Source organism: Musca domestica, unplaced genomic scaffold (assembly GCF_030504385.1).
Source record: "Musca domestica strain aabys unplaced genomic scaffold, Musca_domestica.polishedcontigs.V.1.1 2, whole genome shotgun sequence".
NCBI classification, from domain to species: domain Eukaryota; kingdom Metazoa; phylum Arthropoda; class Insecta; order Diptera; family Muscidae; genus Musca; species Musca domestica.
This window is the reverse complement of record NW_026712249.1, coordinates 46,533,844-46,560,380: the sequence shown is the minus strand read 5'-3', so window position 1 is coordinate 46,560,380 and position 26,537 is coordinate 46,533,844. Positions and strand designations below refer to the sequence as shown.

At 34.9% G+C, this 26,537-nt stretch overlaps 1 protein-coding gene and 2 long non-coding RNA genes across 3 annotated transcripts; all 3 read left to right on the top strand.

The window, feature by feature from the left end:
• LOC131802088 (uncharacterized) lies at positions 1-617 on the top strand. The gene is made up of 2 exons (XR_009342032.1): positions 1-348; positions 423-617. It is a non-coding gene; the product is annotated as an uncharacterized LOC131802088 (long non-coding RNA).
• A 4,618-nt stretch (positions 618-5,235) lies between these two features.
• On the top strand, positions 5,236-5,676 carry LOC131802242 (uncharacterized). Its single transcript, XR_009342109.1, has 2 exons — positions 5,236-5,333; positions 5,410-5,676. It is a non-coding gene; the product is annotated as an uncharacterized LOC131802242 (long non-coding RNA).
• Positions 5,677-19,424: 13,748 nt separating this feature from the next.
• Positions 19,425-26,359, top strand: LOC101891830 (protein GPR107). The gene is made up of 10 exons (XM_020037973.2): positions 19,425-19,494; positions 19,550-19,742; positions 19,804-19,914; positions 19,981-20,126; positions 22,607-23,174; positions 23,281-23,382; positions 23,846-23,979; positions 24,035-24,184; positions 25,032-25,149; positions 25,222-26,359. Exons 2-10 carry the CDS (start codon positions 19,605-19,607, stop codon positions 25,798-25,800), a joined length of 2,046 nt encoding a protein of 681 aa, XP_019893532.1. The 5' UTR covers positions 19,425-19,494; positions 19,550-19,604; the 3' UTR covers positions 25,801-26,359.
• The last annotated feature ends 178 nt before the right edge of the window (positions 26,360-26,537 follow it).

The following is a 26,537-nucleotide window of genomic DNA, read 5'->3' as shown; positions in this document are numbered from 1 at the left end:
AACTAAGGAGCGGCTATTTGCTAGTATAAAACAAGGTAGTTGTAGCTGTTGCAAAACGCCCATAAAAAATAATATTTGTTTCTTGCAAAATGTTTCCGTTTCGGAGCAATAAACCCAACATTTATCCACAATAAAACAGATGAAAGAATAATATTTAAATTAAATTTAAAATAAACATCCACATTCATTTAATTCCCAAGCCGATCAATTGTTTTGTAAAGAGTGCCGTATAAGTATAAAAGCAAAATACTTTCCATGTTGAGTATCAGTTATCACCCCAAAAAGCAAATATGAAGTCATTCGTGCTCTTACTCAATATTATTCTTCTTTACATTGCCTTGGCGAGTGGTAAGATTTAGGACTTTAAAATTTATCCTTATTAAACATTTAATTTATTTTAATTATTTTTTCATTCGTTTTAGCCCAATCTTGCACTGTCATAAGAAGGACTGTGTCTGCCGGTGAAAGAGTCTGCCAGCAATATTGTGGAACTGGAAATAGACCAATATCAATTTGCAATACTATTAGAAGGAGATATCGAGCCGAAATTTGTCCATCAGGATGTTGCTGGGATGGAAACAACTGTCGCAGAAGATAAATTGTATGAAAAAAAACAATACAAGAAAATGTGAATTTTAAAATTATTATAAAAGCTATATAAACTAATGGAACTCAATTATTGAGGTGGGACACTTTTTTGAGTTTGAGTTGATAAACCTTGGTGAGTATCAGGACCTGGAACCCCTCTCTTCTGAAAATTTTCCTTTTTCATGGAAAAGTTCATGTTTAGCTACTTAAAATGTTTTAAGTTTAAAATCATTCAAAAGGTCTTTGAAACAGTTTTCAGAATCATTCTGTTGGTCAAAAATTCGGTACCCATTGAAGGGATAAAGTTATTTTCATAATTTGTTCATTATCCAAAAGGTTTCTCCAATTTAGATTCCATGAAATTCGGTTGAATGATTGTTGAGAATTTTAAAGTCAAATTATTTAATTTATTTTGTCACTATGTCACCATTGTTTATAAAAACATTGGCGACATATATCCTAATAATATTTTGAAATTTTTTTACGTTCAAGTTATACAAGTTGGAATACGCAGAATTATATGCATAGTATTCTATGTCGATTTGGTCATGTCCGTGCCTGGAAGTCACTCTATCTCCCAAACGAAGTGAAGTAGGCGAACATTTTGCTCAAATGTATTTTTGTTCCGTATAATTTTTATACCCACAATAGGGCTAAAAATTATGTAACATCTCAAAATATTGGTCCTGCACATAGGAAACTATATATGAATCTTCCAATGTAGCCGAGCTGAGTCGATCTAGTCACGTCCATCCGTCTGCCAATATTAATTTGTAATCACGCTACAGGTCCCAATTATGGTTCGATTATCAAGGTGGTGGGATTATGGTCAGAACAGAAGTATTTTGGTTTTGGAGATGATCGCAAAATATTTACCAAAAAACAGAAAATCACACTTATAACGGAATTTGGAATAAGACTAGAGTTTAGGGCTGAGTAGAGCCATTCCAATTCTGATGATCATCGAATAATATTTAGCGTATAAAATACACCATAACTTTTTTGTAAAAAATACGAAAATTTCCACCAAACCGCGAATATTTTTAATTTTACCGAAATCACAAATACCCGGAAATGCCACTTCTGATGGTTACATTGATGATTGTATCAAGATATCGCATATATAGTGCAATATATAAAATCGCATCTATTAAAGAGGGGAATGCTATTTAAACCGCTTGTAATCCAAGAACGGCTGGTGTAAAATTGTTTGGAATACCTATCAGCACGACAAAAAGCATAGGCCAAATGCTACCGGTCAAGAGCCAATGATAATATGTGTGCTGGACTATATGGAATTATTTCAAAAACGATATCTATCAAAATATATTTGGACCTAAGGGTATCACATGTTGGGCCCCGCACGCTTATAGGCATTTGCTTACTTGTTTGTACTGAAAATTAACGTTTTTGTTTTAGCGCCCATATGACGGTACAATCTTAATTAGGGTATTGCTAGGGTTTTAGTTACATCCTTACAAAAAACTGTCCATCTAGCTCCTATTTGACCCCATGGAACGTTAACTCCCGATATTGGGTACTAAGACGATTTCGGACACATGATTCATCGGAATTTCCTCAACATTGAATCTCCACGTTTTTGTATAGCCCTCACATAAAGCTACGGTTTACGTTTTAGTATAGCCGCCATATAACGATACCTCCTGATATTCAGTATTTTGATAATGTCCCCGCATTTTTTAAAGGATTTGTTGAATTGTAGATCATATTGGGTTCCAGCTTCGGCGGTGGAACATTGTTTGCTACTATATAACGTTTCCTCCCGATATTCAGTATTTTAATAGTTTTAGTCACATTTTTTTTACTGATTTGTTCAAAAATTGGCATTTGTACTTCGTAATGAGTTCCAGCTTCGGTGAGTGAACATTGTGCATATAGATCCACGTTTTTGCATAGCCCCCATATAACGGTATCTCCCGATATTGGCAAGTTTGATGATTTTCGCCACATTTGTTGACGGATTTGTCTTCCATATAACGGTAGCTCCCGATATTCGGTGTTTTGATAATAATTTACCCACGAAATTGTTTCGAATTTGGTATTTTAGAAGATTTGGCAGATAACAATCCTTGAAGTTTTGATATGGCTCCCATACAACGGCCTCACCGACTTTACGGGTTTTTGAAAAGTTTAACAGCTATATCTAAACGGTCTTACTGGTATTTGTAGTTTAAAGTGGAAGACGTTTAAATTCAAATCCTTCTATATTAAAATTGTTCCTTTTCCCAAAGGTGGAGGGTATTAAAAGTTTGGTCGGGCCGAAGAATCACATTCTGAGTCGATTTATGCATGTCCGCCCGTCTGTCCATGTATTTTTGTAAACAAAGTACAGTTCGCATTTATTGCCCTATCCAGATGAAATATATATTGTACCCTATTGAAATTGGAGGTAATCGGTCAAAATTTAGATATAGCTCCCATATATATCTTCGTCCGATTTGTCTTTTATTGTGCACCAAACGTGTAATATCAGTCCGAATAGTATGAAATTTTGCACGTACGATCGGATTGGACCTGAAAATAAATATGCCAAATTTGATCAAATCGGTTCAGATATAGCTATAGCTCCCATATATATTGTTCATCCGATTTGTTATTTTTGTCCTCCACAGCCATAATATGCACTCTGTAACAACAATATTTGGGGAAATATATCAAATATAGCTCAGAAATACATTTGCTAACTTTGATCGAGATCGGTTCAGATTTGGATATAGCTCCCATATATAACTTCGTCCGATTTACCTGTGATTGTCCACCAAACGTCTAATATTCGTAGAAATGGGATGAAATTTTGCACTTTCGACCGAATTGGGTCTAGAAGCTAGTATGTCAAATTTGGTGAAGATCGGTTCAGATATAGCTACAGCTCCCATATTTACTGTTCATCCGACTTGTTATATTTGTTACTCACAGCCGTAATATGCACTCCGTAACAACGATATTCAGGGAAATATATCAAACCCAGCTCAGAAATATCTTTGCCAAGTTTTATCGAGATCGGTTCCGATTTGGATATAGCTCCCATATATATCTTTATCCGATTTCAAATTAATTGTGCAGCAAATGGGCGATGCAAGTCCGAATTTAAAAGATACAAATGCTTCGGCATATTTAGTCCTTTGAACTTTAAATTATAATCATAGCGTGTATGATTGAATTCTCCCATTAAAACTTTAAAGTGTTACGCGGAGCTCTACTAAATTAGAAAAGAAGTGTAGGGTATCATAAAGTCGGCCCCGCCCGACTTTAAGACTTTCTTTACTGATTAGAAATACGTATTAAAGAGGTTCGAAAACTACTAAATTTGGTATTTGGAAAAGAAATAGAATCGTAAATCTAAACATTGGTATTAGGCTCATTTTTGTGAGCTTGAAATATGGTGGTGAAAATTCGTACTTGAAGTGTAAGAAAAATGCAGGAGGAACTAAATGTGGTACCATTATACAATATGGGTTTTCGGTGAAAAGTATGGTTGTAAATGTGTACGGTTCATAAACAGAAGTCGACCTGGAAATACGTACAAAAAGTACAGAAGCAAAATATAGTACAAAATTTGGTATGTTGTGTACGAAAAATGATAGAATCGGGATAAATTGGTATTGATAGGGATCACTGTGAAGGTATAGAATATAGATTTGGAAATGCGCACTATCACGTGTTCAAAAAGTACTAGTTGGTACTTAATTTGGTATAAAGTGTAAGAAAAGAGGTGGAATTGTTCTTATAATAATTCGAATAGCGTTTCGATAAGGAGGCGGATTTGAAAATTCGTACTTCATAGTGTACAAAAAGTACTAAATGGACTTAATTTGGTATATATTAAGCATTATAATCACTTTAGGTGTAAAGCCTTTAGATAAGGAAGGACATTTGAAAATCCGTACTGTATATTGTACGAAAAGTGTTAAATGGTACCAAATTTGGTATAGAGTGTAGGAAAAGAGCTGGAATTATGCATATTTTTCTACACTGGGATCACAGAGAGCAATTGCGGGTAAATAAGGATCAGGATTTGGAAATCCGTACTGTATCGTGTACGCAAAGTACAAAGTGGTACTTAAATTAGTAAAAAGTGTAGGAGAAGTGCTAATATTGTACGGATAAGGATCATTGTGAGGTATAGCTCTTATGAGGAAGTGGATCCCGAAATGCTTACCATAACTTGTACGAAAAGTACTAAATTGTACCAAATTTAATATGGAGTGTTGGAATGGTGGACGGAATTATATATTTCAGCATATGGGTCACAGTGGAAGTGTAGGATTTAAACAATGAGTTGAAATAGAGGTGGAGTTATGATGACTTGAAGAGTAGAAATACAATAGGAATTATAAATTTTAATTTAATGGTACAAATTATTCCCATTTTCGATAACAAAGGAAAGGCTATTTTCTAGTATAAAACAAGGAAGTTGTAGCTGTTGCAAAATACCCAATGAAATAAGTAAATATTTGCTTATATTAAATATTAAATATTGGAGCAATAAACCCAAAATTTAACAACAATAAAACATATGAAGCAATAATATTCACATTAAATTAAAAAAAAACATGGATATTCATTTAATTCCTAAACCGATCAATTGTTTTGTAAAGAGTGCCGTAAAAGTATAAAAGCAAAATACTTTCCATGTTGAATATCAGTTATCACCCCAAAACCAAATATGAAGTCATTCGTCCTTTTACTCAATATTATTCTTCTGTACATTGCCTTGGCGAGTGGTAAGATCTTTGACTTTTAATATATCCTTACTGAACATTTACATAAATTGTTTTTATTATTTTTAATGAATTTTAGCCCAATCTTGCACGGTCATAAGAAGGACGGTGTCTCCCGGTGAAAGAGTCTGCCAGCAATTTTGTGGATCTGGAAATACTAGACCCTTAACAATCTGCAACACCATTAGGAGGAGATATCAATCGCAAATTTGTCCATCAGGATGTTGTTGGGATAGAAGCACCTGTCGCAGAAGATAAATTGTATGAAAAACAATATGACAATATAACAGTATATAAAATACAGTTTTACATTTCAATGATTACAAAAACTATGATTCGTAATGGAGCTCAATGTATGTCTGACTCTTATTGGGGAGTGATAGTGATAGAGTTTTTCCTTGGTCATATCGTAAATACATCGAATACGGGATTTTTTATACCCTACACCACATAGTGTTAAGGGTGTTATGTCTTTGTGCATTTGTTTGTAACATGGAGAGGAAGCGAGGTGGACCCATATTTACTTTTAAGGATCTTCATAGTATTACTTTCTGAGTCGATTTAGGCATATCAGTGCGTCTGTCCGTTCGTCCATGATTTTTGGGAACAAAATGCATTTATTATACGATTGAGATGAAATTTTCCAAACAATATTTGTTTTGATGATAATCGTATCAGATTTAGATGTAGCTCTTATATATATCTTCAACCGATTTCGGATTAATTATGCACCAAATGGCCAATATCAGTCCAAATGACCTGAATTTTGACCGAATTCAATCTAGAAGCAAGTACATAAAATTTAGTGAAAATCGGTTCAGATATAGCTACAGCTGCCACATATATGTTTCATCCGATTTGAGATTTTAAATCCCTTACAAGCGTAATAAGCACTCCAGAAGCAAATGCTTCAAATTTGGTGAAAATCGGCCCAGATATACGTTTTATCCGATTTGGTTTAAGTCCCTCACAAGCGTAATATGCACTCCACAAAAATGATCTTTGGTTCCAAATATCAGATGCAACCCAGAAATATGTGCCTAAAATTTTGTCAAGATCGGTTCATATTTAGATATAGCTCCCATATATATCTTCCACCAATTTCGGTTTAATTGTGCAGAAAATGGATAATATTAGCCGAAATGAACTGCTTTTTGGCACATCCGTAACAAATTCAGTCTAGAAGCAAGTACATCGAATTCGGAGAAGATCGATTCAGATATTGCTATAGCTCCCATATATATGTTTCATTCGATTTGGTGTTAAAGTCCCTCACATACGTAATGTGGACTCCACAACAATGATTTTTGATACCGAGCATCGGATACTACTCGAAAATACATCTGCCAAATTTTATCGAGATCGGTTCAGATTTTTATAAAGCTTCTTTATACATCTTCATCCGATTTTACGGTTATTGCTCACCCCATACGTAATATCATTGAATTGAATAGATTTTATCATATTCAACCGAATTTTACCATTTGGTGAAACTAGATCCGGTATATCTACTGATCCAATTTTTTTTATACCCTCCACCATATTATGGAGGGTATATTAAGGTTGTCATCCCTTGATATATAGTCTTGATCAGCATAAAATTCTAAGTTGATTTGGCGATGTCCGTCCGTCTGCCCGTCTATGCGTCTTTGGAAATCACTCTAGCTTCCGAACGAAATGAAGCAGGTTGATAACATTTTTCTGTATATTATGTAAGTTAACGGCTCTCCCTAATAAACATCAAACTAAATATGCAAACCAACTAGTAAACATTCCCATCATTATGCTGCGCAAGCAGTCCGACAAATCAACAGGAATATGACACCAGGGCAGTCATCCGCCACAAACACGCGCACTAATACCAGCGCACCGCAAGTGATGACTCAGCGTAATAACGAGCACGACCAGGCTGCAGTATAATATTAGTTTTAAGTTGAAGTAATTCATAATTGTAAATCCAACAAGAGAGGTGCATAGCACCGCAACATAAATGTTAGTAACAAAATAAAGAAACACCATAGCAGTGTGAAATAAACTTTAACTTCTAACATTAACATGTATATTATGTCTGCAGGACTTTTTGTATTGAGAATGAGCCATGTAGATCCACGTTTTGGTATAGCTTCCATATAATGGTAACTCCCTTTTTTCGGTACTTTGGTAATTTAAACGACATTATTTACCAGAATTGTTTCAAATTTGGTATTTGAGGTTCGTAATGGATATTATAGGCTATGACAGAAAATTTTCTGTGCAGGTCCACGTCTTCATATAACCCCCATATAACGGCACCTCCCGATATTCGGTATATTGATGATTATTTTAGCGATATCTGTCACCGGAATTGTTTCAAATTTAGTATTTGAAGTTCGTAATAGATACTAAAGCCTATGACAGGAGATTGTCTGTGCAGGTCAACGTCTTCGTATAGCCCCCCTAAAACGGTACCACCCGATATTCGGAATTTGATGATTTTTGCGCCATTATTCACCGGAATTGTTTCAAATTTTGCATTTGAGGTTCGCAATGGATACTACCTATAACAGAAAATTGTCTGTGCATACCCTCGTTTTGGTATAGCCCACATATCATGGTACCTTTCTATATTCGGTAACTTAATGATTTTAGCTACATTATTCTCCGGTTTTTTCTCAATTTTCGAATTTGAATGTTGTTATGGCTTATGACAAAAATTGCCTATGCAGGTCCACGTCATCGTATAGACCCTAAAACAACGGCTAAATTCGGTATTTTTAAGATTTTAACAGAATTTTTAACGGATTTTATTTATTTATTTATTTTTTTTTTTTTTTGAAAATTGACAAATTCGTTCCAAATGGTGGAGGGCTCTCAAAGTTCGGACCGGCCGAACTTACAGCTTTTTTACTTGTTTAACATAATCCTTATCGAAGTCATATCATGCACTATACAGCAATGTTATTGTCCAAATATAAACATTTCTGTTACGGGGCTCCACTAAATACGTTTAGTGGTGTAGGATATTATATAGTCTGCCCAGCCCGAATTCCAACATCAATTGTTACCTCCGAATGTTAAATTCACCACAATCAATGTTTCAGCATCACCTAATTCTTTTATTTCGATGTGTCACAAATTAAAAACAATATCCATTTTAATGTATTTAAATTTGAATAATATACTAGTTTGTTGTCAAATAATTCTGAACATATAAATAAGAAACTCCGACTTAAAAGGATAGCATTTCAAATCCGGCGACAACTATTTCTATCGTAACAGCATCCTGGTGGACAGTAATCAGTTTCGTGGAATCTTCTGCCAGTGCTGCATACCGTCAATGGTCCACCCCGTACTCTACAATATTGCTGGCATACTCTTTCACCTGGTGCTACACGTCGTCTAGTAACACGACACAGTTGTCCTTAAATATTTTAAATAAATTAAATTAAATATTACTAAATAAAATCACAAAACTCTACTTTACCATTCACCGTTGCCAAAATAACGGACAAAAATATCAAAAATAAACTGATTGTTTTCATGGTTTGTGCGATGTTCAAAATGTTGAATGGTTTATAATATCTTGGCAGAATCGACAGGCTTTATATACCAATGTACATATATACTGTATAATTCAATTTATAAATTCGGTATTTCCGTTTCTTAATTTAATTTTTTAAAAAATATTAAATATTGACATAGGTGTTACAGAAAAACGAAGGATGGTTCCGTTATATATGTGTACTATACTACAACTCGGACCGACATTGACATTTTTTCACTACAGATAAAGCTATATATTGCAGATCCTAAATGTGAAATTTAAAACCGTTACGTGGAAAAATGTGGCTACAATGGCCAAAAATCTAAATTTGGAATATCGAGAAATAAATAACCCAATTTCAATACCAATCATTCCATGGAAAATGCAAACTATTTTGCCCAATTTAAAAGCTATTTGTCAAAATATTTTGGCGGCATCTTGATTTCAACAGACGGACGTCGTTAAATCGACTGCTGTCATTTCTAAGCCACTCGTCCGAAAATTATTCCAGTGACAGCTGATTATATATTTTCCAGAAAAAAAGTTATTCGTGATGGAATTCAGGCGTGATAGTGTGATTTCTTTATATTTGGCTGGAAAACCACAAGTGACTATCGTTAGAGCACTTCAGCATTAAAATTTACATAAATCTTTCGTGTCTCGTACCATCGCTCATTACCGTGATACTGGTAGCGTAGCCCGACGTCAAGGAAGTGAACGGCAGAAAACAGCAACATCAGCAGAAATGGTTTGAAAAGTAAAGAAGCATCTTGATCGAAATCCGTGTCGCAGTGGCCGAAAATGGCTCGTGATCTGAACATATCGCAATATTCCATTCGGCAAATGTTGAAAAATGAGCTCGGGATAAAGCCATTGGAATTCCAAAAAGTGCAAGAACTTACACCGCAACAGAAAGAAAATAGACTTAAAAGAGCTAAAGAGTTGATTGGTTTGGCCGAAAGTAGTGAACTGCCGAATTCTATGAGAAATCATTCGTTCTCCAACAGTTTGTAAACAAACAAAATGATCGTCTTTACTTGCCAAAGAGGTCAGCTGAAAATGTGCACCTTCGGTTGGCCACCAGAAATCAAGCGCCGGTCATGGTGATGGTGTGGGCCGCCATAACAGCCGATGGTTGCTATCCGTTCGTATTAATCGACCGTGGCATCAGAATAAATGCCGAATATTATCGCGAAAATATTCTGGAGGGTATGTTAAAGCCTTGTGCACGCAAACATTTTGGCCGCAGGCCTTGGACATTCCAACATGACATCGCACTCAGCACGCACCACCCAAGAATGGTTAAGGGGAATGGACCAAAATACCGCAGAGCAACATTCGGGCAGCGTGTGACGGTTTCATTGGTCGTTTGAAGTTCTTAATTTGTGCCAAAGGTGACCAATTCGAACAAATCTAAACATATTCTAAAAAACGTATTTCCGACATTGCTTTCATTCAATAAAATTTAAAAAAATGTAAAAATTATGGCTTTTGACTTTGTTGCAGTTGTTTTATCTCACCCTGTATATAAAATTTCTAAATAAGACAATTAGTATTTCTAATAAGGTTATGCCTGGAATTAATCAGAACAAAAAATTAAATAAGAAGTTTGTATCTAAAAAAAATTCAAAATAAGATCAAAAGGCTAAAAAATCCAATAAAAAATCAGCTCTCACAAATGTATGCCATTTTATCAGTTTTTTGTAATGAAGAAAAATTTAAGAGTAAATGACCAGCAAAGTTTAGATATCAATATACCAGTGTCTGCTTCGGAACTCAATTCATGATCGTTCACAAAACAGTTGAGTAAACAGTCGCAACAACATTAACCGGATTAAAAGGAACACAAAAGAATAAAAAACGACTGAAACTTATTATACCCTACAACACTATGTGTTGGGGGTATTATAAGTTTGATTCGGCCAAAAATTATATAACACCTCGAAATATTGGTTTCCCACATAGGAAAGTCCGTATGTCCATGTTAATATGTAATCACGCTACAGGTCGCAATTATGGTCCGATCCTCAAGAAATTTAGCATGGAGGTAGGGTTATGGTCAGAATAGAAGCATATTCTTTTTGGAGATGGTCGCGTAATATTTAGGTTGAAATATCCACCATTTGGAAAGACTTGAAAATTTGCCAAAAAAATCCCTCGAAAACTGCTGTTTTAGTGAAACCGTTGGGATCTATACGAAGACGTGGACCTGCATAAGTAATTTTCCGGAATAGCCTATTGTACCGATTCGGCACTTCAAATACAGAATTTGAAGCAATTCCGGTTAAAAATGTCACTAATATCAACAATATACCGAATATAGGGAGGTCATATGGGGGCTATATTAAAATGGGAACAGCATTCGCAATTTTTTTGTCATAGGATGTGGTGCCCATTAACACTTTCAAGTATGAAGTGTGAAAAAATTCCGATGGACAATGTCTGTAAAATCATCAAAATACAGCACAACGGAAGGTACTGTTATATATGGGCTATACGAAGGCGTGGACCTGCATTGCTGATTTTCTGTCTGTAATGCGTACATCTATCATCAAAATACAGCACAACGGAAGGTACTGTTATATATGGGCTATACGAAGGCGTGGACCTGCATTGCTGATTTTCTGTCTGTAATGCGTACATCTATGCAGGTCCACATCTTCGTGTAGCCCATATATAACAGTACCTCCCGTACGAACTTCAAATACGAGATTTTTAACAATTCCGGTGCATAATGTAAAATTATCAAAATACCGAATATGGGGTACCGTCATATGGGGGCTGTAGGATATCGTGGACCGAAACATCTCATCTTCGAACTTTACCTGCCTGCAGACAAAAGACTGATATGTGTAAAATTTTAGCTTTCTACTCTTATTCGTTTTGATTACAACAGACGGATAGTAAGACGGTCGGACAGGGCTAAATCGTCTTGGAATTTTACTCTATATACATTATTATGTCTAAAATTATTATTTCGATTGAATGACGAACTTTATGTACCCTCCATGCACCCTCCATATGTACTTGTATGGTGGGGGGTATAAAAAATACAGGAGCACAACAAAGTCAATGCCATTAGGACAACGAGATTTAACCCTTTCCATAATATTGCATTGCTTGCTTATGAAGCTACGATTCGCCTCGTCCAAAGTCGAAACCAAAACTAAATCCCCACAATCCGAAAAATTTAATTATGTCAAAAGATCGAGGTTTTGTACGCAATTGTCGGTCCATATACCATATAATACTTCCAATCTGGAATGCTATCAATGGACCCCTTTACAATTATCTTTCAAAGTACTGTAGTTTTGTCAATGTTTAAATTTAAACTAAAATTCCTTTCAACCTTCTGATCTTATTTTGATACTTGTTTGAATTTTTCACCTTCCTGTTCAAATGTCAAAATTGATGTTTCATACGGCAGCGACCCTCAACGCCACATTTTTATTACAAAGCCTATTCGTATCCCAACTGTTAACATTACGTTGACATTCTACAATATTTTTTTTTTTCGCCCTTGAATCAATATGGGATTCAGTCAATCCAACCAAATATACATATGTAAAGTCTATGAACCCTTCAGGAAATACACAAGCTGCAAAATATACCTTATATTCAATATTTACTTTATTTTTATATAAATCCTACAATTTCCATCGAAAATCTTTATTATTTTTTTAAAACGCAAATAGCGATGTTATTAAAGATTGCTTTGTTCGTTATCACCTTCCTGATCTTTGGAGGTAACTAGAGAATTAAATTTATAAACAATTGTTTCATTTTCCTTATCTTTTTCAGAGAATTCAAGTTTTGCGTGTCCTTCGACCACACAAATTGTACCAACCGGCATACAAATGTGTGAACGGATTTGTGTTCGCAGTGGTACAATGCCGTTGCGGATTTGTACGACTTCATGGACAACACAAACTAAAAAAGTATGTCCGCCACAATGTTGTAAAGTGGGAGAGGATCAGTGCAGATATTACTAAGATATAAAATATAAAAAAAATAATTTAATGACATATTATTATTTCATTTTTATTTATTTATTTACTTTTTTTTTTGTTAAATAACATCGAGAAGAAGCTTAAAGGCGGGTTTTTGACCAGAGCTCAGATTTGCTCATTTTCACTCGAAACTTGCTCGCGAGCTGGATTGCTCGAAGAGTTGGAGTTTTTACAGAATCTACTCTTCACTCCTTTGTTTTGTGTTTTTTTTTTTTTTTTTTTTTTTTTTTTTTTTTTTTTTTTGAGTTACTCTTGTTTAAAATTTGGAGTGGAAACAGATTCAATAAAAATAGAGCAAGGGTTTGTTCTAAAAGTGTAAATGAGTGAAAAAAAAAAATGTTTTGTTTGGGAAATTGAGTTTGCTCGCTTTTATTTCTGCTCCCATTGAATTCGAGTGAGTCTCACTCTCTGTACAAATTCGAGCGAGTTTTTTTTTTGGAGGTCTGTTTTTGGTAGTTCAATGACAGTTACATGCAAAATTCCAAAACAAAGTTTTTAAATTCTATATATATATTAGTAAAATTTCCATATACCATATATACCCTTTGTCAATGTCAAACTAATACTTTCTCCCTCATCCATATGGCTAGAGAGTCGAAATAACGGTTTTAGACCCTAGGTCCCTTTGAACCAAATCCGTTTCAGGATATTTGGAGTCGTTCTAGCGATGTCCGTCCGTCCGCCTGTCTGCCTGGTGCGCACGATAACTCTTGAGGAGTATCGGATTTGGTCCAAACATGGTACATCGTAATATTTTTGTCAAACTTAGATCTAGTTCGGAGATGAATAAAATGTGATGAAAGAATCCGATTTTCATAAAATTTCACACATCCCAATATTTTTATAAACTCAATATCTGGTGTGAAGATGGAATATATCGGTCCACTCCTTCAGGTACCTCCCCCCATAAAAGGTCAACATTTTAAATATCCATTAAGCTCATTAAACGTGAAATTAACATCCGATTCCATTTAGGCTTGGCACATCTGAATATTTCTATCAATACAGGATCTGTCATAAAAACAGTAGATATCGGACCATTCTTTCTGGTACTTCCCTCACAATGGTTTAATGTTTTGAATAACCAAACGATCATAGAATCCGAAATAATCCGGCTCTCTTCGTATTTCACACATACCATTATTTCTACTAGCAAAAGATCTGCTGTGAAGATGGGATATATCGGTCTACTCCATCTGGGACCTCCCTCACAATGGGGCAACATTTTGAATATCCATGAAGGTCATAAAACGCTAAGTTAATGTTGGATTCCATGCAGACTAAACACATCTCCATATTTCTATCAACACAAGATCTACTATAAAGATATGAGGGATCTTACCACGTTGCAATATTTATATCATATTTATTAAGGTCCAATACGAAGTGGACAATATTGGCCTTTTCCTTCGAAACCTACTCCATAGAGGGTCTATAATTTGACTAATCATAATAGTGGTCGAAATATATTTAAATAATCGAACATTGGCTGAGGGTATACATCTGTCGGCAAAACCGACTGATACTTTTTAACTTGTTTTTATACCCTACACCACAAGGTAGTCAGGGTATTATGTCTTTGTGAATTTGTTTGTAACACGCAAAAGGAAACGAGATAAACCCATAGTTCCTTTTGATGATCTGCACAGAATCACATTCTGAGTCGATTTATGCATGTCCGTCCCTCCGCCTGTCCATGTATTTCTTAAACGAAGTACAGTTTATTGCCCTATCCAGATGAAATTTTGCACAAATCATTTGTTTGGCCCAAGAACGAACCCTATTGAAATTGGAGATAATCGGTCAAAATTTAAATATAGCTCCCATATATATATTCGTCCGATTTGCCTTTTATTGTGCACCAAACGTGTAATATCAGCCCGAATAGTATAGAATTTTGCACATGCAACCAAATAAGTATGCCAAATTTGATCGAAATCGGTTCAGATATAGCTATAGCTCCCATATATATGGTTCATCCGATTTGTTTTTTTTTTGTCCTCCGCAGCCGTAATATGCACTCTGTAACAACAATATTTGGGCAAATATATCAAATGCAGCTCAGAAATATCTTTACCAAATTTTATCGAGATCGGTTCAAATTTGGATATAGCTCCCATATATATCTTTATCCGATTTCAAATTAATTGTGCACCAAATGGGCAATACAATTCCGAATTTAAAAGATTCAAATGCTTCGGCATATTTAGTCCTTTGAACTTTAAATTATAATTATAATCATAGCGTGTATGATTGAATTTCCCATAAAACTTTTAATTGTTATGTGGAGCTCTACTAAATTAGCAAAGTGGTGTAGGGTATCAAAAAGTCGGCCCGACTTTGGGACTTTCTTTAATGGTTTTTTATTAGTTTTTTTTTATTCAACATCACATTGCAAAATTTGTCAATCATATCAATTCATTGCCATTATCACAGAATATGGTTGGAACACATTCTCCATGGCTATCCCGGGCAAATCCACTGCGACAAAAACAACCGGTACGATTGGGCTCACCCCTCTTTTGGCAGGGTTCATTTAGGCGTGAACACTCACGATCACAATTCGGACCCATTACCAGGAAAATTTCATTCTTTCCAATTGGGCAAGGATTGCCACCGACAGGGTTGGGGTTAACGACTTCAATGGGAAATAAGTAAATAAATATTTAAAAATAAAAATACATTTCTACTTTCATACGCACCATTCCAATTCAATATGAAAAATAAACAAAATGCAATGAATATTAATTTCATTTTTAAATAATTTCTTTTGGTGTTGTATGCCGGATAATTTTGTGGCGACTGTTTACTCAACTGTTTTGCCTACGATCACGAACTGAGTTTTGAAACAGAAACTGGCATATTGATATCTGAACTTTGCTAGTTGTTCACTTTCATTTTTTTTTGTTTTCTATATAAAAAATTGTTACAATGCCATCCATTGTGCAGCTGATAGTGTACACATTTTGCAATGATTTGTAGTTTTTCTTTGATATATATATGTATAAGATATAAAAAAATTGAGTGATTGTAATAAATATAAACAAATTATGCAGATAAATCAATATTCAGAAAACAAAAGCAAAATCCCGATTGCGAAGGCGGAGTCGCGTCAATAAGTCGGAGTCGGAAAATTTTGCTGCAGATAATATAAGAAACTATTGGCAAATTAATTTTTTGAAAGACAATATAATCTGATAAGAATACTTGAAATGTTTTTAAATCGAGAGCTGAAAGGTTTTTACAAAACGTAATGTTTTTTTGCCCTGAAGACCAAAAAGGGGTTACAACAGGGTTGGAAATACGAACACAATTTACACCCGCGCAAAATGTATATGTGAATTTCTGCACCTACTTATATCCCCTGCCAGGATATGGTCACAATATTTATCAATTCTACATAAATATTCTGATCATCTGAACAGCTGAAGGTAGAATAGAAATTCAAATTTTGCACGAGGGTCAGTCTTGACAACATTTATTAATCAAGTCTTCATACATTGTACAAATTTTTAGACTTTCAAGGTTTAATAAATTATTCAAGTATTTCCTTTTTCGGAAAGAATAAAATCAAAAGGTTTACCTTCCAAACCAAAGTTTTCTAAGTCCTATATTTTAACGTTACCGAGGAGGATATTATATATTATTATTAAAACCATTGCAACCAATGCACCCACAACAATTTTTTCTGACCAAAGATATTTCAACGTCTCCCTATGTTAACCCTAGAAACCAACAGTGACCTCAATATCAAATGTCAGAACTTCAGCAAATAACAAATTTAGTAACATCTAGATCGCATATCCAAAACAATCTACATCTCTCCATCGTAGACACCAAGAGTAATTTAAAACAAGTTAAAAAGTATCTTTCGGTTTAGCTGACATATGTATACCCTCAGCCAATGTTCGATTATTAAAATATATTTTGACTTGTGTTATGATTATTAAAATTGTTGACCTTCTCTGCAGTAGATTTTGAAGTAATGGGCCAATATTGTTAATTTTGTATTTTTGTAAATTTCGACTTTTTGTTCGGGAGGTACCAGAAGAAGTGGACCGATATATTCCATCTTAACACCAGATCTTGGGTTTATAAAAATATTGGGATATGTGGCATTTTAAAACAGTCGGATTCTTACATCACATTTCATAAGGGTTATAAATATTCAAAATGTTTACCCTTTGTGGAGTGGACTGATATGGTCCATTTTCGCACTTGACTTGGCACTGACGCAAATATTAAGATTCTCTTTCTGTGCAGAAAATATTTTGTTTTTTTTTTTTTTTCATAAATTTTCGACCTTTTGTGGGGGAAGTACCAGAAGGAGTGGACCGATGTATTCGATCTTGGTACCAGACTTTTGTGTTAATAAAAATATTGGAATGTGTGAAATTTGAAGACAATCGGACTCTTACATCGCATTTTATAAGAGTTGTAATTATTCAAAATTTTGACCGTTTTTTGGGGGAGGTACTTGATGGAGTGAACCGATATTGCCCATTTTCGCACCTGACCTAGCACTGATGCAAATATTAGGAGTTTCAAAGTTGGAGCAAAATCGGATTATCTTTTCTCTTTCTGTGCAGAAAATATATTTTTGGACAATTTCGAGCTTTAGTGGGGGAACAGACCGGTATATTCCATCTTTACACCAGACCTAGGGTTGATCAAAATATAGAGATGTATGAAATTTAAAGACAATCGGACTCTTACATCACATTGTATAAGAGTTGTAATTATTCAAAATTATGACCTTTGTGGGGGAGGTACTTGATTTTCGCTCCTGACCTAGCATTGATGCAGATATTAGAATATGCAAAGTTGAAGCAAAATCAGATTATCCTTTCTCTGGTGTTGCAAACGGATTGTAAAGGTGATCTTTTCGCTGGCGAAGTAGCAAGAATTGGCAGTACAGGCAATTTTGTTACCATTTCTTTTCCCCCTACACATCTGCCCTAAAACAGAGTCCTGTTTCAGGATTCATTCCCTCAAAATGCCTTAAATAAATCTCGGTAAAAATTCGACCGCCTGAAATGTGTATAACATTTGGAAAGATACGGCATCAAGTTGTCTCATTTATAATCAAAGGAATTGACTATCGTGTTCATAAACGTTGACATTACACCGGATTGAGTCTATCCAGAGGAGTTTAACTGTTATTTTTATTGAATACACCTCAAATATATCTCCAAAATAGATGTTACAAAAACAAGAGAACTCTAATATTAACACAACACTAAAGGTACGGTCACACTGGGCAAATATTTGATCGAAATTTGTTTTCCCATATTTGACTGAACAAATGTGAAATTCATACAGAGTTGATTCGATGTTCACATTACAGTCAAATATTTGACAGATTTTATTTGTTCAAGCAGTCACCAAACAGCGTCAAACAGTGCTATGGGAAAACATGTTTGACACATGTTCACATTCGTAAAATATATTTTCCCATTAAACTGTTTGATCAAACTGTGAGGAAACATAAATTTATTTGGCCGAGAGAAATAGACAGAGAGAGTGAAAGAGAGACATAAAGAAAATGTACTTTCGGGTATAATTTATTTGGAGAAGGGAAGCAAAAGAACAGCTGTTGTGGAATAAATTCCTTGTCAGAACAATTTTTTTTTTTTTGCATTTTTGTTTGTATCATGGTAGAAGAATACAGGTAGTCACATCGACATAGCTGCTGGGACAATGAACTGTCAAAACAATTTTGGAATTGAAAATAATGAATGAAATATTATTGAAATTTGTAAAAATTTTTGAAAAATATATATCATTGCAAACTCCGATTTTTCGCTGTATAGGAAAACATAAAAATCTACTTATTTTTGTAGAAACATTTCAAAATTTTTGACATATCATTGTTTCAAGCGTTGATGCATCTACCCATATCCTGTTCCAGAACCATCAAGAATCTACTAGTTTCGCAATTTTCTTCGATATAATAAAGGGAAAATCGGTTATCGTAGTAAAAACAATAACAGTCTCGCAGTTCTGGAACAGACCAAATATAAACATTTTTTACTCAACATTCAAATTCAGTTAATTCAAAAATATTAAATAAACAAAGCCACTTATTGCATTCGTTTGTTTTTCTATTCATTAAAAATCATGCTACAAATGCTCCTGTTCTTAAAGCAAAATGCTGCCCAATGTTTTAAACTGACATTTTTCCTTGTTTGACCTTACAAAACATTTGCATCGTCAAATAAATGTTTGACCAAAAAATAGGAAAATAATTGATCATATATGTTTACATTATGGACACATTGCTCAAATTTTTGTTTTCCGGCAAATTATTTTGTTTTCCCAAAATCAGCTGTTTTTGTATTTACCGTCAAATAATATTTGGTGGTCAGATTGTGACAAAGAAATATTTCACATTTTCCGTCAAATATTTGCCCAATGTGACCTTACCTTAAGCAATGTTAACATGATTTCTCCCCATAAACTTGGCAGCACTGTTAACTTAAAGCAAACACAACACAAAAGAGAACACAAGAAAGTAAATGAGTGGCAACTCCCGTTTAAGCGCTCTCAAATAATAATAAATGTCAAACAAAGAAAAACTAGCCGAAAGAATTCTACATCACTTCATCCAAAGGATTTTATGATTTTATTTGTAAGAAAACCAATTATTACTAATATAAAATCAAATAATTCCATTGACTCATAAGAAACGGTAAAATAATCAACAAACAACTAGCGACGTGAACACATCATCATCGAAGGATGATGAGACAAATGAATGGGAAAACATGTTGGTGGGGTGCAATGACGTTGGCCAAATCAATATTCCTCTTGGGCATTGTTGCGGCATTTTTCCATGCCAAGCTGGTGGAGGGACGTAAACATCATTTGGAAGTGCAGGTGAGTTCGATGGGATAACAAGGAAACGTTGTAGAACATAATTAGTTATTTTTCATTGCAGACGGACAGTCGTCCTTACATTGCTCTCTCCACTTTTGGTTTCTACACCCATGGCCATCTCAATGTAAAACTAAGCAATCTACAATTATCATCGGAGACAGGCAATGAAAATGTAAGTACTTTCGAAATTTAATCAAAATATGCAATTGAATAAAATTCTTGATTTTACCCCCACCAGATTGGCCTGTCATTGGATAAGACCACCATCGATCAAATGAATCCCTATTTGGATTCACATCAAAACAAATGCCTGCTCGAAGAATCATCAGGACTGCAACGAAATGGTCCGATTCTCTTTTTTATGTTTGATTTGAAAAAACTACAGTAAGTATTTGTGGTAGAATGCAGTATGCAATTGCATTTAAAAACTCATTTATTCATAGGTGGGTATAGATAGATGTATAGGAATGTGTGTGTGTTAAGGGCGGTAACATCGTCGTTTGCAGAATAGTTGAGTGTCACTGTGACAACGAAATCAAAGAAAAACTTATTTGATATTAGTGCAGACAATCAAGTTTTGTTTGATTTTAATGAGTTGTAAGGAGGTTGGGTAGGAGGAAGTGAGATTACATAGTGGCGGGAGAAGCCTTATTGATTTGATTTATGTTGATTTTCTTTTTAATTCATAGGGAGATGGGAAAAGCAATAATTGCTACAAGTGTAGTGTTATACTCAAGAAAATGAATTACCATAATGAAATTTATATCCAAAAAACTGAGAAAATATCATCAAAGGCAGCAGCATTATTACATTAATTATAATTAAAAGCTTTAACAACTTAGAAGACGGGTCTTTTAACAACTAGGTGCCGCCACTTAGGTGCTTTGTGGCTACACAATAATAAGTCCTTTGTCATGTAACAAGATGCTGACTTGAATACCATCGAGAATCCTACGTGTTCCTACTGACTTTAAACATTTTAAAATGGACTCTGTGGGCTAAAACCACAAAGAAAATTAACTATCGAAATTCTATCCTAATTTCGATTAATTTAAAGATTATCACATCTAGAAGGCTCTCACAAAATTAAGACCAGAAAGATGGGAAGGTGGAAAATTATTCCCACAATCAAAATTATGACTTGATAACCATGGAGACTTCATGTTTTCTTTTTGTCCGGAAGCGTTTTTAAAAGTGGAAGATAGGCTAAAAGTAACCACAGAGAAAATTAATACTCGAAAATCGAGTCCTATTCCGATTGAATTGAAATGTATCGTATCTGAAACGCGCTATTGCAAATCAGACCAGCCAGAAGAGACACAAAGTTATCGTTGCCTCCACATGACACCTGTGGACCATCTACATGAAGAGGCGAAAGTCCTTCCATTACGTCAGCATAATCATATGCTTTCGTTGCAGTACCTGTTTGGATGTTACCTTCAGAGTCATCCCAACCTTCATATAGTGGATACAACTCCCCCACCCAGGCGAGTTAGGAAGGACATACATGATCTAGAGAGGGAGATCTAACGCTATAAGAAAGAACCTCTAGATCAAGAAACCTATCAGGCAGGTCTGAGTGTCATTCATACCGATGCAGTCGCAGTTACTATCGGGAATTATAGGAAGAATGCCGTTCTCGGAATCCACACCCATCGATTGCAGCTGTCTAAACAACCCAGGGAAGTTTTTGCGCAATTACGTTCAGGATGGTGTAGTCGTCTCAATTCGTATTGGGCACTGCCCGGCATGTGATACAGGGCGCACAATACTCTGCTCCTCTATAATTGCATAGCCGAACCTACCCAACTCACTCCAGAAATCTCTGGCTACAGCCCGTTAAAGAAGCCGGATTTTTAAACCTGGAGCTTAAACCAGATTGGCAGAATACAAACATCCATATGTACTACTGCTACAACAACAACTAAGTTATCATTATTAGATACATATTGAGGCTTCGGTTTTGAGTAGCTTAAATATCAAATTGGTTAAGTATGATGCTCATTGTTACTGTGCGTCATTGTTCTCTTCATATGAAGAAAATACGGATTTGAAAATTATTAAAAGCTGCTTTGAAGCATTTTCTATTAGAAAACATACTCAAAGTTTATTCTAATTTCGATTCAATTTAAATTTGTCACATACGAAAATTATGATTCAAATGAAAACCCAAAAAGGAAAGATAAGAGTGTAGAGTAGTCAACCCTAACCCATCCTAGATATTCTGCATAGCAGCTTATCACACACAGGGCACGTATGGCCCCTCATCAATGGGAGCTTCATCCAAAATTCACCAATTTCAATAGGGTCTCGTCCTTCAACAAAACATATTCACTGGTCAATACTGTTTTTCAATTGGGCAATAAATGCGACAGGACTTGGTTTTAAAAAAATTTGTAAATAAATGGAGGGATATATAAAAGTAGATGTATAAATCTACTCCAAATGTGAATTAATTAAAATGTACAACACATCCTTTTACATTTTTCAAACCAATGCACAACTACTCTACCATACAGGTACTCAGGAAGATCTTAACAATTTCATATTTTCCTACTTGAAAATTCCCGTCTCGCCGAACTTTTTGAATGTCCAAAGTGTGTAATATAAGCAAATCGATACAAGCTATGCATTAGCAACCAATTTACTTGTCTACTTGCCTTTACTATAGAATCAAGATATCAAATGACTAACACGGATGACAAATTAATGTTTAAACAAGTCACACGCACACACATTGCTTATCAAAGACAGTTATGTTTGTATTTTTAATCAGTTTGTTTATTTAATTTATAAATTAAAAAATATATTTTTTAAAAATAGATACTAAAAATTATTTTTTTCTTCTCTTTACCCCCCGCCAGAGTCCATGTAAAATGTTCACCCGAATGGAGAAATCAACATATTTATCGCGACTCCTCAATGTTTCCCATGTATCGCAATAAAAGACAATCAAAATTACACGAAGACAATTTAATATTGGGACCAAGACGACGAAGACGTGATTTAGCACCCCACGATGGTGAGGCTAATGTTGACACCAATGCAGCTGCTGCCGCCGATGCTGCAGTTTTGGAAGGTTTTGATGACGATGATTCATATGAAGCGCCATCGATACCATCTAAGCCCCAAGTACCCGAAAAGAAAGATGATGATAATGTCATATCTGAAGATAGACTAGATGAGGAAAAAGTTTTACCTGAAACCAAAAATAAAGACATCAAAGAAAATCTATCTGCCCCCAAAACAGAAGAGAAATTAATCAAAGAAAACCCCCGAGATAATGTGCCAATTGTAGCAGGAAATGTAGCTGCTCAAGAAACTGTTATTACCTCTGGTGAAAATATGATGCAACAGAATGCGTTCTGTAACAATATGGTATTGCCATTGGCAAAAACTGTTGTTGATGGTGTAAATTACTACAATATGTCGGTAAGGATAACGGATTTCTTTACTGGATCTACAAGACAAGATGGACTTTATAGACCTTGACTAATTGTTTTATTTTGAAAACGTTCTAATATTTGTTTGGTTTCAGTTCTCCATGTTTGTGGCCACATTACATGAGGAGGGATTGTACAATTTATATTTCCACAATTGTGAAAATTATCATGGATTTGAGAAACAAGTGTCGTTTGTGGTAAGTGTGAATGGGAGAAGTTGGTTAAGTCAACTGAAATCGAAAATTGATAGACTTACAAAACTTAGCGGGAAAATGAAATTATAAATTGTATACTGATGCAATGTCCATGTAAAAGTTTCGACTAGCATCGGCTTGATGCATTGGAGTTAAAATATGCAACGGCTTAATCCTGAATTTGACCATTTGCATATCTTTTGTATGACAGAATGATTAATTGCCCGTATTGAAAGTAATTCAGGTTTTGAAAATCAGACTTAGGGTCTGTTTCTACAAGCAAAAGAAAAATACAATCATACAAAAGCAGACCTTTAGTGCAAGTTTTGGAGCCAATTGCGTGAGAATGAGAAAGTGTTGTTTCTCACTTCGAGCAAAATTGCCCCCTAGTAATAATTATTCTTACGAATTTTTTCTTTTTCAGTCCTCTAAGAAACCATACTAACAAACTGTTTTAAATTTTCAGGTTGACATTGAAGAAAACAATAATGGCAATTATTTATCTGCCGGCGAAATGCCACTACCTGCACTCTACCTTATGATGTCTGTATTGTTCTTCTTATCAGGTCTATTTTGGGTATTCATTTTGAAGAAGAGCAAGTAAGTTTCCTTTGGCATACAATTGAAAGCATTTTTAACTACTTTATTTTTTCAGGCACACCGTTTACAAGATTCATTATATTATGGCAGTTTTGGTGTTCCTCAAGTCGCTGTCATTGATGTTCCATTCAATTAATTATCACTTTATTGAGATACGTGGAGAACATGTTGAGGCCTGGGCCATTCTGTACTATATTGCACATTTGTAAGTATGAGGGCAATGTTTTCGTAAATTTGGAAGATATTCAACAACAAATTGGGCTAAAATTCGTTTATAAAGTGGAAATTTTTAATGCCTTTGAAGAAATTTGGAAATTCTTACCAGAAATACCCTTTTGCGTTTTTTTTTTTTTTTGAGGAAGACCATACCTTAAGGTTCCGTTAGTGCCTCGAATATTTCCAGTGTTCGTAAGACTTACCAAGACAATATGGGCATCAATATGAGCTCCTAGATAACAAAAGCTGACTACTCACTAAAACTTAATTTTTTCCGCCCTGTGCTTCGGACCAAAAGAGGCACCGGTGGACAAATTTTTAGATGCATCCTCGAGGATGGTCCTAAACCTTAATCAAAGCCAAACGATATCCCCCTAACGCTACAAAATCCATGTTTCACCATATCGGTCCACTCCTTCTGGTACCTCCCCCACAAATGGTCAAAATTTTGAATATTCATGAAATTCATAAAATGCGAAATTAAGATCTAATTCCATTCAGACTTGGCACATCTCAATATTTATATCAACACAAAATCTGTTATGAAGATGGTAGGGATCGGACCATCCCTTCTGGTACATCCCCCACAAAGGGTCAACGTTTTGAATAACCAAAACGATCATAAAATCTGAAATAAGCATTCGGTTCTCTTTAAATTACACACATGACAATATTTTTATTAACCCAAGTTCTGGTGTGAAGATGAAATATATCGGTCCACTCCTTCTGGTACCTCCCCCACAAATGGTCAAAGTTTTGAATAACCAAAACGATCATAAAATCCAAATCCAATTTTGTAAATGTGAACTATTTAAAAACGGTTTCCTTTTTTTCAGACTTAAGGGAGCTGTCCTGTTCATAACAATAGTTTTGATTGGCACCGGTTGGACCTTTATCAAACACATACTATCCGACAAGGATAAGAAGATTTTCATGGTTGTCATACCGTTACAGGTAAATCACAAATATTCCTTTTTCCTGAATCCAATTTTAAAAAATAGATATAAATTTTACATTTCCCCTCAGGTCCTGGCAAATGTGGCCGAAATCATTATCGAAGAATCCGAGGAAAGTGATGCCGAATTCCGTACATGGCATAATATTTTCATATTTGTCGATCTGTTGTGCTGTGGCGCAATCCTTTTCCCCATTGTGTGGTCAATACGTCATCTGCACGAAGCCTCCGCCACAGATGGCAAGGCAGCCATTAATTTGCGCAAATTGAAGCTGTTCCGCCAATTTTACATTATGATCGTTTGTTACATCTACTTTACACGAATCATTGTCTATCTGCTGAAGATGACGGTGGCATTCCAATATGCTTGGCTGGATGAAATGTTCCGTGAAATGGCCACATATGTATTTTTCGTACTGACGGGTTACAAATTCCGTCCGACTTCATCACATCCCTATTTTGCTGTCGACGACGACGATGATGATGACGAGGTGGAGGTGTTGACGGAATCGGGTCTAACACACAATACCATACATCGTACAAAGGCTCAATCGCGTAACATTGTATCGGGTACCACCATCATCGAGGGCAACGATGAGGAGAAGGAGAATTTAATATCAAAACGGGAATCTAGTCATGAATACGATTAGATTTAATCAATAGAATAGCGTGGAAACAAGAATAACAATTATTTAGATTATTTGTATATGTTTTTTTTAATTTAATTTGACTTTATTTCTAAACCCGTGGGGTTACACCCTAAATGTGATGGCTGTCCAAAATAAGTGTCATGTTTTGTATTTCTCAATTAACACTGACAGTTTTGCAAAGCTTGGTACCTTGTTTTGGTCGTTCACATAAATTTTTTTTAATTCCCTCTTTTTGTTCTCTTAACTAATATCAGACAGACTGAAAATTAAGCAACTAAATGATGAGTATTTATGTTATATGGTTTGGTTTTATTTGTTCTTATTATGCCAACCATTTTTACTTCAACGCAATATCGAGTAGCGAAATTAGAAAAATATGTTTTCTTTTTTTAATTTAAGCCATTTAGAGAAATATATATTGCTTTCGCTATCTCTGATTCCAGGAACATCATACATATATATTAAAAAAATATGAACACAATAAAGGATAATTTTATAATTAATTTTTAGTCATTTTGTGAATGTAGAATAAAAATCGGTATGAAAATGTTTCGAAAAATGCCATTGTGAATTAATTTATCAAAAAATTGTTGTTATACTGAAAACTTTCAGCGCTTCCTACACATAAAAATGTTAGTCAAGAAAGAGACGTGGATGGTGAGGTCCGATTTGGAATTGTATGTCGCCTTAGGAATTGTGCGTCGAATATTCTATACATTTGCATATACAGAGTGAGA

Excerpts from the sequence above, each read along its gene's own strand:
- LOC101891830 (XM_020037973.2), top strand. The coding sequence starts at position 19,605 with ATGATGAGACAAATGAATGGGAAAACATGTTGGTGGGGTGCAATGACG. Across the intron at positions 19,915-19,980 it reads CGGAGACAGGCAATGAAAAT|ATTGGCCTGTCATTGGATAA; the intron begins GTAAGTACTTTC and ends TACCCCCACCAG. Across the intron at positions 23,175-23,280 it reads TAAATTACTACAATATGTCG|TTCTCCATGTTTGTGGCCAC; the intron begins GTAAGGATAACG and ends GTTTGGTTTCAG.